The sequence below is a fragment of the Lolium perenne genome, chromosome 6 (assembly GCF_019359855.2).
Source record: "Lolium perenne isolate Kyuss_39 chromosome 6, Kyuss_2.0, whole genome shotgun sequence".
Taxonomy (NCBI): Eukaryota; Viridiplantae; Streptophyta; class Magnoliopsida; order Poales; family Poaceae; genus Lolium; species Lolium perenne.
The window spans coordinates 146,646,810-146,662,316 of record NC_067249.2 but is presented as its reverse complement, the minus strand read 5'-3'; the positions used below and the strand labels follow the sequence as shown (position 1 = coordinate 146,662,316).

Below are 15,507 nucleotides of genomic sequence, written 5' to 3'. Positions count from 1 at the left end.
AAGATGCCTAAGCCAAAGAATCATTTATGAGCTTAAAATTGATAAAACCCTTAGTACCACTATGGGAAATTTAGATAATGAAGCATCTAAGATACCTTTTGCGACAAGTTGTGTTTTTAAGGAAAATTATGATGTTGATGTTTCTTCTCTTGATGTTACTTGATTATCACTTTCTGCGCTAGCTGAAAGGCGTTAAAGAAAAGCGCTTATGGGAGACAACCCATTATTTTATTTCTGCAATTTTTGTTTTATATTTGAGTCAAGGTGCTTCTTACTACTGTAGCAATACCTTTGTATCTTTACTTTATTGCATTGTTGTGCCAAGTAAAGTCTTTGATAGAAAGTTGATACTAGATTTGGATTTCTGCGCAGAAACAGATTTTTAGCTGTCACGAATTTGAGTTTTTCTCTCTGTAGAAAACTCGTAAAATCCTGAAACAATTCATGAGTAATCCTCAGATATGTACGCAACTTTCGTTCAACTAGAGCTTTTCCATATGAGCATGTTAAGTGCCTCGAAAAAATTCGTCTTTACGGACTGTTCTGTTTTGACAGATTCTGCCTTTTATTTCGCATTGCCTCATTTACTGTGTTTGAGTGGATTTCTTTGCTCCATTAAATTTCAGTAGCCTTCGGTAATGTCCAGAAGTGTTGGGAATGATTGTGTCCTTGCTGAACATGTGAATTTTTTATTATGCACTAACCCTCTAATGAGATTGCTTTGAGTTTGGTGTGAAGGAAGTTTTCAAGGATCAAGAGAGGAGGATGATATAATATGATCAAGAAGAGTGAAAAGTTTAAGCTTGGGGATGCCCCCGTGGTTCATCCCTGCATATTTCAAGAAGACTCAAGCGTCTAAGCTTGGGGATGCCCAAGGGATCCCCTTCTTCATCAACAACTTATCAGGTCACCTCTAGTGAAACTATATTTTAATTCTGTCACATCTTATGTGCTTTACTTGGAGCGTCTGTGTGCTTTTATTTTCGTTTGTTATTTTAAGTTTTCTTAACAAATCTGATCCTAACATGCTTGTGTGGGAGAGAGACACGCTCCGCTTTTTCATTTGAACACTTGTGTTCTTCATTTTATTTTTCATGTTCATGGCGAAAGCTGAAAGCCGCAGCACTTATTGATATTTTGTTGGAAACAGAAAATGCTTCATGTGGTAATTGGTATATTGTCTTGAATAATTTGATACTTGGCAATTGTTTTGAGCTCTCAAGTAGATCATGTTTAAGCTCTTGCATCATGTAGTTTAAACCTATTAGTGGAGAACTACCATAGAGCTTGTTGAAATCTGGTTTGCATGATTGGTCTCTCTAAGGTCTAGATATTTTCTGGTAAAAGTGTTTGAGCAACAAGGAAGACAGTGTAGAGTCTTATAATGCTTGCAGTATGTTCTTATGTAAGTTTTGATGTACCGATTTATACTTGTGTTTGCTTCAAACAACCTTGCTAGCCAAAGCCTTGTACTGAGAGGGAATGCTTCTCGTGCATCCAAAACCTTGAGCCAAAACCTATGCCATTTGTGTCCACCATAACTACCTACTATGTGGTATTTTTCTGCCATTCCAAGTAAATACTTCATGTGCTACCTTTAAACAATTCAAAACTTTATTACTCCTTATTTGTGTCAATATTTTATAGCTCATGAGGAAGTATGTGGTGTTTTATCTTTCAATCTTATTGGGCAGACTTTCACCAATGGACTAGTGGCATATACATCCGCTTATCCAATAATTTTGCAAAAAGAGCTGGCAACGGGGTGCCCAGCCCCAATTAATTAACTTTCATTAATAATTCTCTTCACATGTTTTGCCATGATTTATCAGTAAGCAACTTAATTTTGCAATAGACACTCCTCCATGGTATGTGAAATGTTGGAAGGCACCCGAGGATTCGGTTAGCCATGGATTGTGAAAGCAAAAGGTTGGGAGGAGTGTCGTCTATAAATAAAACTGAAATACATGTGTAAACAAAAGAGAAGAGGGATGATCTACCTTGCTAGTAGAGATAACGTCCTTCATGGGAGACGCTCTTTGAAAGTCTGTTTGACAAGGGGGTTAGAGTGCCCACTACCATTCGTTGACAACAACAAACACCTCTCAAAACGTTATTTTTATGCTCTCTATATGATATCAAAACTTAAAAAGCTCTAGCACATGATTTAATCCCTGCTTCCCTCTGCGAAGGGCCTTTCTTTTACTTTATGTTGAGTCAGTTTACCTACTTCTTTCTATCTTAGAAGCAAACACTTGTGTTAACTATGTGCACTGATTCTTACATGCTTACTTATTGCATTTATTATATTACTTTGTGTTGACAATTATCCATGAGATATGCATGTTGAAAGTTGAAAGCAATTGCTGAACTTAAATCTTCCTTTGTGTTGCTTCAAAACCTCTTATTAAGAATCTATTGCTTTATGAGTTAACTCTTATGCAAGACTTTTTGATACTTGTCTTGAAAGTACTATTCATGAAATTTTTTTGCTATATGATTCAGTTGTTTAGTCATTATCTTTTTGTTAGCAAACTATAGACCATTGCTTTGAGTCACTTCATTCATCTCATATGCTTTACAATAGTATTGATCAAGATTATGTTGGTAGCATGTCACTTCAGAAATTATTCTTTTTATCGTTTACCTACTCGAGGACGAGTAGGAACTAAGCTTGGGGATGCTTGATACGTCTCCAACGTATCTATAATTTCTTATGTTCCATGCTAGTTTTATGACAATACCTACATGTATTATTCATACTTTATAATGTTTTTATGCATTTTCTGGGACTAACCTATTAACAAGATGCCACTGTGCTAGTTCCTGTTTTCTGCTGTTTTTGATTTCAGAAAAGCTAGTTTACAAATATTCTCGGAATTGGACGAAACAAAAGCCCACGGCCCTATTTTCCACGGAGTGTTCCAGAAGACCGAAGAAGAGTCGAGGATGGCCAGCAGGGAGCCCACACCATAGGGCGGCACGGCAGTGGGGCCCCCCGCGCCGACATGTGGGGAGGGAGCCCCCTGGCTCCCCCCGACGCTGCCCCTTCGCCTATTTATTCCTTCGTCCCTGAAAACGGTAACACGGAGAGCCAAAATACCAGAACAGTTCCAGAGATGCCGCCGTCGTCAACCCTATCTCGAGGGTTCAGAAGATCTCCTTCGGCACCCTACCGGAGAGGGGAATCATCACCGGAGGGCTCTACATCACCATGCCCACCTCCGGACTGATGCGTGAGTAGTTCATCCTTGGACTACGGGTCCATAGCAGTAGCTAGGTGGTTGTCTTCTCCTATTGTGCCATCATGTTTAGATCTTGTGAGCTGCCTATCATGATCAAAATCATCTATTTATAATGCTACATGTTGTGTTCGTAGGATCCGATGAATATGGAATACTATGTCAAGTTGATTATTGATCTATCATATATGTGTTGTTTATGATCTTGCATGCTCTCCGTTGCTAGTAGAGGCTCTGGCCAAGTTGATACTTGTAACTCCAAGAGGGGGTATTTATGCTAGATAGTGGGTTCATGTCTCCATTGAATGCGGGAGTGACAAAGAACCCCTAAGGTTGTGGATGTGCTGTTGCCACTAGGGATAAAACATCAATGCTTTGTCTAAGGATATTTGTATTGTTTACATTACGCACAGTACTTAATGTAATTGTCTGTTGTTTGCAACTTAATACTGGAAGGGGTGCGGATGCTAACCCGAAGGTGGACTTTTTAGGCATAGATGCATGCTGGATGGCGGTCTATGTTCTTTGTCGTAATGCCCTAAGTAAATCTCATAGTAGTCATCATGATATGTATGTGCATTGTTATGCCCTCTCTATTTGTCAATTGCCCAACTGTAATTTGTTTACCCAACATGTTATTTATCTTATTGGAGAGACACCACTAGTGAACTGTGGACCCCGGTCCATTCTTTTACATCTGAAATACAACCTACTGCAATCATTGTTCTCTTTTGTTTTCTGCAAGCAAACATCATTTTTCCACACCATACGTTTAATCCTTTGTTTTCAGCAAGCCGGTGAGATTGACAACCTCACTGTTAAGTTGGGGCAAAGTAGTTTGATTGTGTTGTGCAGGTTCCACGTTGGCGCCGGAATCCCTGGTGTTGCGCCGCACTACACTCCTTCACCAACAACCTTCACGTGATCTTCATCTCCTACTGGTTCGATAACCTTGGTTTCTTACTGAGGGAAAACTCGCTGATGTACTCATCATACCTTCCTCTTGGGGTTCCCAACGGACGTGTGCTTTACCGTCACAAGCAGCGCCTCAGTCGCGATGTAATCTCTGAATGCCGCAATACTTTGCGAAGGTAAGACCCCACGATCCGTCCTGCGTGGCGTGGCATCGCCTCTGAATGCGCTCTGCTACTTTTTTCCGTATCAACAGATACGAAGAAAAATCCTAACGGACGCGTTAGGTACCCGATAAAACATAACTGGAATTTGGCATTTGGTAAGACCTTAAGCGGCACATGTCGAATTATGCCAGTATCCCGAGATCATGTCCAGGGACGTGATCTTGAAGTAGGTTTTTGCGGGATTGCCACAAGAGCAGTTAACTGGTACCTGATCCATCAGATGAACCAGCCCCAACTACTGCTATCCCTGTACAATATACGACTGTTTTATGAAAGTTATTTATTGACTCGAAGAAATCATATGATAATTGTAAAGATGGAGATTTTCCCTGATTCTTCGATTCAAGCAAAATCTCGGGGGCTACTGACATAGGCATCCCAATGTGCCTGCCGAAGATAGTACCCGGGGTTTACTGAAGGCCCATGACCCGAAGTTTATAAAGCCCGAAAGCCCAGTTACGAGATAGTTGGGAAAGATAGAGTTGTATTAGGAATAATGATTTCTAACTATTACGGGACGAACTCAAAGAGTCTCCCGGACTTTGTAACTTGTACATCACGAAACCCTCGGCTCCGCCTCCTATATAAGGGGGAGTCGAGGGAGAAAGAAGGGATCGATTTCATTGTCAACACAACCCTAGTTTCTTAGAAGTCGAGTACTTTTCCGGCTGAACCTTCGAGATCTACTTGCCCTTTACTTTCCTGAAAATCCTAGTCTACAATCTGTAGGCATTGACAAATCAATACCTTGTCAAGCGGGTTTGCTAACAAGCGAGCCTTCAAAGGTAAGTTTATTCCTGCCGCATTCGATATGCACCTACTTTATTTATGTGGTTATGTTATATGTATTGATTCTATCATGTTACATTATTTATTTTATCAATGTGTTGTTGAACTTGTTTCATTAATTATTTTTGGTCATGTGATTTGTTGATCTATTCGATTAATTTTGTTTCCGTCCCGATTAATTTTGTTTCCGTCTCAAATCTACTTTTGTTTCCATTCCAAATCTGCGGTCTCATATATCCTGTTCCAAATCTGAGGTCTCATATATTCGTATTCGAATCCGTAACCGGTCATTATTCAATCCGCTCCTAATCTATCAAAAAAATATTACACAAAACATGGTAACGATAAAATCACATGCCTAATAACAAGTACAATGCCAACTGAAAATTTCCATTATCTGAATAGACGGTGGCAACTTCACAGGAAAATATAACTAGTAGCAATACTAGAGCAGCGACATAACTTTGCGAAGGTTGCAGCGATACTCCAACGGAGTAATTATACAATATCAAGCTTGTGCAGCCCAGATCGAGCTTGCAAGAACGGTCATGGAGTTTTCCTGTTTCTAGACTACCAGCATCATACTACAGATGAATACAGATGATGTATCAGGCCAATGTGGTATATCTATGTGCACGCTCGTTTTGTACAAAATGCTACACTGAGGCTCCTCGGCAGCTTGCCCTGCCTCCACAGTGTCAGTTTACCATGGTGCCAGCCGCTGCTTGGCCTAGGCTGATTTTGCACGGTGAATGCTACCTGTGATAACTAGCGCAATAATTTCTTTCATTAACAGGTTTCAATGCATCCCTTTGAAAACGGGATTTGATCTGCAGATGCTTGCACCGTACTCTTCATATTCTGCTTTTGTGTCATTGTGTGGCAAGCCTGTAGGGGAACGAGCAATGATAGTTAGCTTAGCTCAGATTCATAAAATGGAAGTCTAAACAAATGGTAATTAAACTAATTATGCTTTAGTGTATTATTTACGCTTTTGAGTTTACTTGTAAAAGAGTTAAAACTTCACCGGATGGAAACCTTTGTTTTTTTTTTTTTGTTTCCATATGTTTCTGTTGGGTTTTATATTTATCCTACCCAACTTGCTTTGGATAAAAAGGCGTTGATGTTGTTTGTTGAGTCAACTTGCAGAACTACTCTAATAGAGGTTTAGTTCGATAAAACTTACAAATTTCAGTGCAAATCATGACCGAGATAAGAAAAAGCCCTTTAGTACTAGTGCTATAGTCTACTACTACTTGGTTACCTACCTGCTGACATTGGCCAGCCCTCTCAAACCCAATGGGGCGCGACTCTCTTGCTGTCCGTTTTGTGCGCGTTGGCCATATCAGTTTGAAGCGCGTTGGCCATATCAGTTTGAAGCGCATGACCACGCACAGAAAAGGACACACAGTTTGTGGGCACGATCGATGCCATGGCTACTACAGGTTGCAGGGGTATCATATATCTGTTTGATTTGCATGGATTGGATCTAATTTCTGTCAAAAAGGATTTAGCCTTTAAACAGCAAAAGATGTCCTCAAGTATGCCACATATATCTGGTTTTTATCCAAATAATTTAATTTTCATCCGAGACGTTGAAGCTAATAGAGGAGCATATTAAGTAGTTAGTGAGTTGTCAAGTTTATCTGTTAAACAATAGCCCACTTACGTAGTCGCTCTATCGAATATAAAGTCAAAACTTGTTAGTATAGTGGGTATTAAAGCATGTGACATGTGTTGTCCTAGCCCTTGTGTTTGCGCTACCACATTCGATTTGTGTTGTTCTAACCCTTGTGTTTGCGCTACCGCATTTTATATGAACCTACTTTATTTATGTGGTTTTGTCATATGTATTCATTCTAACATGTTATATGTATTTATTTTATCAATGCGTTGTTAAACTCATTTCATCAATTATTTTTGGTCATATGGTTTGTCGACCTATCCAATTAATTTTGTTTCTGGCAAAAATCTACCTTTGTTTCCGTTCCAAACCTGCGGTCTCGTATATTCCGTTCCAAATCCACAGTCTCATATATTCGTGTTCGAATCCGTAACCGGTCATTATTCAATCCACTCATGAAATATTGCACAAAATATGGCAACAACAAAAACCAATCCGATTACATGCCTAATAACAAGTACGATGCCAACTGAAAAAATCCATTATCTGAATAGACGGTGGCAACTTCACAGGAAAATATGAGTAGCAATACTAGAGCACCGACAAAACTTTGCAAAGGTTACAGCAATACTCTAACGGAGTAATTATACAACATCAAGCTTGTGCAGCCCAGATCGAGCTTGCAAGAACGGTCATGGAGTTTCCCTGTTTCTAGACTACCAGCATCATACTACAGATGAATACAGTTATACAGATGATGTATCAGGCCAATGTGGTCTATCTATGTGCACGCTGGTTTTGTACAAAATGCTACACTGAGGCTCCTCGACAGCCTGCGTCCACAGTGTCAGTTTACCATGCTACCAGCCTGCTACAGCTAGGCCCAGGCTGATTGCACGGTGAATGCTACCTGTGATAACTAGCGCAATAATTTCTTTCATTAGCAGGTTTCAATACATTCCTTTAAAAACGGGATTTGATCTGCAGATGCTTGCACCGTACTCTTCATACTCTGCTTTTGTGTGGCAAGCCTGTAGGGGAACGAGCAATGATAGTTAGCTTAGCTCAGATTCAGAAAACGGAAGTCTAAACAAATGGTAATTATACACTTTTGAGTCTACTTGTAAAACTTCACCAGAAACCTTTCTCTTTTTGGTTTCCATATGTGTTTCTGTTGGGTTTCATATGTAGCCTACCCAACTTGCTTCGGACAAAAAGGCTTTGATGTTGTTGTTGATGTTGTTTGTTGAGTCAACTTGCAGAACTACTCTAACAGAGGTTTTAATTCGGTAAAACTTACAAATTTCAGTGCAAATCATGACTGAGATTTTAAAAAAAAGCCCTTTAATACTAGTGCTATAGTCTAATTGGTCACCTACCTGCTGACATCGGCCAGCTCACTCAAACCCAATGGGGCTCGATTCTCTTGCTGTCTGTTTTGTGCGGCCATATCAGTTTGAACCACGCGGCCACGCACAGAACAAGACACACAGTTTGTGGGCACAATGCCATGGCTGCTACAGGTTGCAGGTTTGATTAGATTTTTTTTTTCGAAATGGGGGGGAATCACCCCAGTCTCTGCATCCAAGGGATGCACACAGCTTTTTTTTTATTAGATTATCCACAACACCTTACAATAAGAATTACAAAGATCGACCCGAAGCCACCAAACTAGCGACAGCTCGCTAATCCTACATCACCGATGAAGGGGGAGTCAATGAATAGAGCCAATACCCTGACATCACACCAACACGCATCATCAAAAACCCGAAGGCCACAACAAGTCGCCTAATGGCGAGCAGGTGGCATAACCGGTCCGGCAAACCCTCAGCGCGTACCATCATACACGCTTCAGAAGTCCTCGCCGCCACCGTCTTCCGCATACACATCTTCAAGAGAGATCAATGCAATGACCTTGCGAGGCCTGCCACCAACACCACCCTGACGCCAGAAAGCTCCACCATCCTGTGCACGTCGAACATGACGTATCCGAAGATGAGACCCCGCTGCACCACGCCGCCAAGACTCGCCATCTTCAACACGAAAGAAAAACGCTGCTCCACCTCAGGACCCCTCCAGCTTGCATCTGCTCCATAGACGATGCCCCCAGGAGGGAGAACGACGCCGTACGCCGCCATCGTCTGATCCGAGATCGGATCTAGGATTTCTCCCGGAGCAGTACGGGCTAGGAGACGATATGCACGACAAGACCTCCAAGGGGGGTATGACACGATGTGCCACCATCGACTGATCCGAAGGATCTAGGGTTTCCCCCGGAGACTCTTGGCCGCAGACGGATGACAACCGTCCCGCAAGCTCGACGCCCTCTTTGCCTGGCCACGCCCTCTCGCGGCGGCGAGGGGGGATGGGGGACGAGAGGTGGGAGTTCGGTGGTGGAGGCGGCTAGGGTTCTCTCCCTGGCGGAGGGAGAGGTTCTCTGGTGTATTGTCATTTGGGTATCATGTATCTGTTTGATTTGCATCGATTGGATCTAATTCTGTCAAAAAGGATTTAGCCTTAAAACAGCAAAATATGTCCTCAAGTATGCCACATATATATCTAGTTCTACTTGCCTCTCTGATCAACGAGAGCGATCAGCTCGGCTTCACCGTGTTTCACAGAGCTGTCACTTCCTCAAACGGCTTCATACGAGATTGAAGGGGGACGCAGATGGAGATAGATGTTTGTGGTTGAACATCTTAGTATGGACTCTAGGCCTAGCTGTCCCTGGATATGGACTTAATTATTCATATAATATCTTTAGTGACTCACAATCAGTTAAATAATGGAAATTAAATGGGCTGTACCAAAGGAATTTCCATTTAATATTCATTTATTGTCTCATAATCAGTTAATTTTCAAGTGATTTTTAGTGGGCTGTACCGAAGAAATTTTCAGGTGATAAAGAGTTTTCTTATTACTGTATAGAGACAAAATTTGAATACCTCATAGAATTCAGTTGTAGAAGCAAGTACAGATCCGCCAAACCAAACTGCATATCTTTGGATTGGATGACTAACCACATTGACTTCTACAGGCTGGGCCTGAAACCAATAGATTTAGCTTAATTTCCAAGTTCCCAAACCATAAGAAAGATTCAGGTGAGTTGCTTTTGCTGCAAGAAACAAAGGGTAAGAGCAAATAGGGAAGGTATGTACCTTCGCATCTCCACCAAGTCGAGCATTAGATGCACGAACCCGTACATCCACAATCTTTTTCAGGTCCCGTTGTAATCTTCTGTGGAAATCCTTAAACATAGTCGATCCCCCAGACAAGACAATATTCTGTGACATTGACATTGAGAACAGACTCAAACACTGTGATGTCAGAGAAAAACAAGACTTTGATGTACAAACCTTATATAGAGACCTCCTTGTGTCAATTGGGGAAGATTGGATGCACATGTCGATAACATCTTGCAAAGGTGTCGTAAAGTCACTGTTGTAAATCTCAGGGTGGAAGAAAATCTGCAAATGTTATGCAGCACTCTGAGAAGACTGAACTCAAACGAGCATTGAAATTGAAACAAACCACAATAAAGGTTCAAGATCCTCCAAAATACAATGTGTTGCAGCTATTATATCAAAACCATTAAGGGCTTAAAATCAAATTAATCTGCATTTTTTCTATCCATGAAGTCGTGTTTTACTTTTGACCCTGAACTTTGCGTCAGGTTAACTTATGGTCCTAAAAAATTTAAGAGGTTCAAAAGAACCCTGACAACCCTGTTTATCAGGAAAAAAGTCACTTTTGGGCTCTCTGCTGACTTCAAAGCAGTTTTTATTGACGAGGCGCCCAAGTGAAGCCGGTTTTACTGGTGTGCTTTCCGCATAGATATGAGGTGCAACTTTGCTAACTGTGGGAGGTGATGGGTGTGAATGGAGGGCAGAAGGAGAAGATGATTAACGTTTCAGCCGAAGCCCCACTTTTTATTTCTTTTTCGTTTCATGTTTTGCTGAATTAGGGAGCCACAATGGCACATGTTGCCTCATAGGAATCCATGTGCGTCAAAACCAGTCTAGCAGCAGAAACCGCTCTAAAACCATATGAGTGTCTAAAGTGAACTGTTTCGCAAGTTTAGTGCCCGTGACCGTTTGAAAGTTTTAGAAACAAAAGCAGACTCGGGGCAAAGTCCAGGGTTCAGAAGTGAGCTTTTTTTCTATCATGGCAATTAATTGGTAAAAGACATGCCTAGATAAGACACGACACTGAAGAATTAACTAGAGGACACAACGAAGTATTAACCTCGGGGCCCATGAAGCGCTCGTATCCAATGTCACAGGTGTATGGAGCGCCAGTTTTTGGTTTGATGCCAGTCAAGCGTTTTGTGTACTTAGAGGGCTCCCTGTCATGCTTATTAAATTCCTGAAACAAAACAAGCACAAAGTTATGATATGATTCATCCTTTTTGGGGGTTACCTCTTCCGAAAAAGGGAAGTTTAAAGCAGACTAGGAAAAAATAGATGATATTAACAATCACGAGTGGCAGGAAATGGTAAGAGATTGACATAGCATCTTAAGAGCAGGGATTTACACAATTAAGCCCTTGCCAGTAAGGTGTTAAAAATATAATGCCTAAGCGGCTAAGCAGAGTGGCTTGCTGCTAGACTAGGATTGTAGAGAACTTATTGCTTTCTTTTTATACCGACCTGCTATTTTCTGGAAAACAACATAACAGATAGTCTGCAGACATTCAACATGCCAGACATACTTAATACCTTCACAATGTCCGAACATGTATAGCAGTACATTTCCTTCGCCCTCCTTGCTACGTCAAAAGACTCTTCCGGAGGAATGTGCTCACCTCTTTCCTGCATTCATGATTGGAATTTTAGTAACTTGTACAGTGTGGTCATTCAGTATTACTCGACTATTTGAAAACTAAAAGAGCAAATTCCATTTGTCCTTCCTATACACCAAACTGAAGATTAACTGCCAATAGGCAATAGGTAATCAGTTTTTCTCACTAGCCAGCCCACAGGTGAGGATAACAACGTAAGTTTCATTCTGGCATGTCTTATTATGTTGATTAATCTTTTGTGCTCATTCTTTTCAGAATGCGCGTGACTGAGAACATTATTCACAATATGTTAATGCAGTTCAAGGAATCTAAGAGATGTATACAGATAACATCCTGGTCTAAGAATTCTAGTGTTGATTCAACTGCTCTAGGTCCCGAGAAGATAAGCATAAATAATACCTTTGTCACTGAATTGTCTTGTTGCCACATATTTCAAATTTCCAAGTTATATTAACTATGTGAAATGTCATTACATGAGGAATAACTGTTAAGAGTAATTCTTGCTTAAGAGTTAAGCTAGTACTAGTAGGTTCTAGTAGGACTGGTAGGGTCTAGTAGCATCCTTCAGTGTGTAAACCTGAGGCACTAAGCTAGGTAGCAGCTCTAGAACTCTCTGGTTGGGCTGTCAGGAGCAAACCCACCTGCCCTTTGTTCTCCTATAATATACCCTATGCAATACAAAATGAAGTAGCTTCTGGCAGCCACACATAGACTACTTCCTACACACTACCTGTGAACTAACAAGACTAAACAATAACATGCTGGACACTCTTTGTACAATTCTACTCTATTTCAATCGTTCGTATTATTTTTGTGCGCCTTTTTTAAATTATGTTCAATTCTACAGGTCCGCAAGTAGCAAAGCATCACTTAATTCTGAAGTTGTGATGTGAATAAAACAAATTTAAGTAGTATCTTGTGATTGTGGAAACTACCTTGATAAGTTGCTGAATAAACTGGGTAACATCCTTGCCTGTAAGTGGAATAGATCTGATACTGCTCCCAATGACATACCCATCAGCAACAGGAACAATGTGGGTAGCTCCGTCGCCCACATCAACTACAACACCTGTCATTTCGCACTGAAAACACAGCATGAAGTCCCACCATAATTACCCAGTCTGATGATAGGAGTAGGTATTAAAATGAAACTGAAATGGCGTATTCAGCAGTGACATCCAGTAGTTCCAGAGTAGAGGGTTGAGAGAATCGTAAAAGCTGTGACGACTGACGTACCTTGGTTGTGGTGTACCCTGCAGCGAGGGCAAGGACGGGCTGGACCGCAATGTAGAGACCAGGCACATTGAAGGTCTCGAACATGATCTCCCCGGTGTACTCCCTAGTTTCAGGAGGTGTGAGTGGGCTCTCGGTGAGCAGGAAGTAGTGGTCCTCCGGATCGCAGCGGAGGTAATTGAAAATGCACTGCTGCCAGAACTTCTCCATGGTGTCCCAGTTGTCCACCTGAGCAGTTGATTTTCAGCTGAAATCAGCGAAGATCGCACACCAAGGCACGTACATTGCGGTGGCAAAACATGAGCATTCGGCACCGTGGAAGAAAAAAAAGGCACCCACCTGACCATTGCGGATGGGGTGGCTGAGGCTGTAGGTGGTGCTGGCGCGGGACCGCGCCACGGCCTCCTCCCCGATGAGGAAGTCGAGGTCCGCCATGACCCCCGCGCTGTGCTGCGCCTGCCAGGTGCCCTTGGCGGCGGCTCTGGTCGGGTCGGCGAAGGAGTCGTTGACGGCGACGGCCGTCGGGGTTATGAAGCAGGGCTCCACGTTCCCCGCGAACCCCATCTTCGTGTAGCTGGCATGGTTAGTTAATTGGATCAGCGTCGTGCGTGCGTGTCGTGCGTTGAACGCGCGCGGCATTGCGCGAGCGCGCAGATCTGGGGAGGGTGGAGGAGAGAGATGCGTACCCGGTGCCGTTGTCGATGACGACGGCGGGGCGCGAGGTGGGGTTCATCGCGCGCGGAGAGGGAAGGGGCGACGTCTGCGGCGGCGCACCACACCACCGGGTCGCGCCTGGCGAGAGGCGAGTCTCCGCTGATTTCGGCGGAGGCTGCGACGGGAGGAAACGGCAGCGGGCGGCGGCGGGCAACCACGGCACCCGGCTGGACCGAGCACCACCAGTAGCAAGTAGCACCGATTGGGGGCGAGCTTGGGCTGGTTGGCCTGCGCGGATGGGGGAGCGGGAGGCGGCGCTGGCTAGAAGCTTGGGGAAGAAGGGAGATGACCGAGGGAGGAACCGTGGTGGAGAGTGGAAGCTGGATGGAGCGAGGCTCGCTCGTGCTTGCTTGAGCTTTGGGTTGCTTTGGCTTTGGCTTTGGGTTTCTCGGGGTGGAGATGTGCAGTGTTGTTGTTGTTGTTTCTCGGGTTGGTGCGGCGGTGCGGTGTGGCGTAGAGTGGGGGCGTGCAATTGCAGTGCGGGATGATTGCGACGCCGCCACCGACGCCCTCCTCCTCGTTCTCCGGTACTACTCACAGCAGTGGGCACCACCCGTTGCTGGCTGGCAGGTGGGCCTTCGTGACACTGGAAGGCGTTTTCACTCAACCCTCACGCGTGGGACCCATCCGGTAGTGGAGAATATTTTGCGTCGATAGGTGGGCTCCATGCGGTCGGGTGCCTCTTTTTACGCTCCGATACGATGCTGATTGCCCTTTTTGTCCGACTCTGTAATTTCCTAGGGTTGTCTTAACATTTCGTGTCAGTTTTTACGGTTACTGCAACTGGCCAAAGTCTATATACTTCAAAATGGAGTGTTCGAATCATTCATCAACCAAAATAGGCTGAAATTTCACCACTTCAAATGTTTTTTTCACCATGTAGCCTATATAATAAAGATAGTTCTGAAAACATCACAAATGTTCATGACCATATACCATAGCCTACAAAATCACAAATAACAAATAAAATAACACGAAGATAGTTCATCAAATTGCTCACATAAGAATCACACACCACCAACGTACGAAGCCAATGTATCTGAACGAGTGATCTCCCAAGATGCTTCTCCCTTCTCATCCGTATCCCTTGGATCCATCATCGTGGACATGGTTTTCCTTGCTTCTTTTGCACCACATCTCCATGTCGGACAAAACAAGGCGTCATGAATAACTCTATCGGGAAACTGCACATGGCGCTTTTTCTGGCAGTGTATAGCGATACGTCGAGCTTTTTCTAGCGCGGTGGATAGAACTAACGCGACGCTGCAACTCACACAATACATCGACCACCAGGAAACTCATTTTGTTCAATGTAACAAGTGCTACAATGAACAACTATTGATTTCTTGGCCTTCAGTTGTTCATTCGGCGGCGAACTCCTGATGAACAAGGAATAAAATGAAGTGTAAATCACTTTGCTGCAATGAAAGAAATGTATGTGTGGTGTACGTTCTAGCTTGAGGCTCATGCTTACGTTTCCCTAATATGCATTCTTGTAAGTCAACGTATATACATACTCCAACAAGCACAGATATAATTTAAACTACAATGCACATCGAATACATACATACCTAAATTACATAATTAGTCAAACTCAAACACTTGACAACTTCATCTCGGGCCTTAGCCTATAAACTTGTAGAGATCAACAATTTTAATTGTAAGAATGCGTTGCCCCTATGTGTGGTTCTGGTAATTAGTGACAATCCCTATGGACTAATGTTTCATTTAGCTTATATGAATAAATACTCCATCGGTGATGTTTGTAGTCCATGTGTTGGATTCAAGTATGGATGTCATTAATATAAAGATTTACCTTGAGTCTTGACATCAAGATCGTCAATTTGAATAGAATAAATTAAGATGAAGTTCTTGTGTGGAACTCAATTTAGCCATGCTCTAGCTCATGTGTTAAGCAATGGATGATCAAGGTATAATGATAGAGTATGAGAAGATACAAGGTTG

General features: G+C 42.7%; 1 protein-coding gene across 2 annotated transcripts; it reads right to left on the bottom strand.

The window, feature by feature from the left end:
- Positions 1-7,312: 7,312 nt before the first annotated feature.
- Positions 7,313-13,982, bottom strand: LOC127307296 (actin-related protein 3). 2 transcript variants are annotated; one of them, XM_051338027.2, is made up of 10 exons: positions 13,515-13,979; positions 13,168-13,402; positions 12,832-13,056; positions 12,531-12,677; positions 11,513-11,605; positions 11,040-11,159; positions 10,151-10,261; positions 9,953-10,078; positions 9,740-9,838; positions 7,313-7,825 (listed from the first exon to the last, which is right to left on the bottom strand). In XM_051338027.2, exons 1-10 carry the CDS (start codon positions 13,559-13,561, stop codon positions 7,745-7,747), a joined length of 1,284 nt encoding a protein of 427 aa, XP_051193987.1. In that variant the 5' UTR covers positions 13,562-13,979; the 3' UTR covers positions 7,313-7,744. The 2 variants fall into 2 exon arrangements, with proteins under 2 accessions (XP_051193987.1, XP_071678841.1); XM_071822740.1 differs by having other exon boundaries at positions 9,953-10,261; positions 13,515-13,982.
- Positions 13,983-15,507: the final 1,525 nt, after the last annotated feature.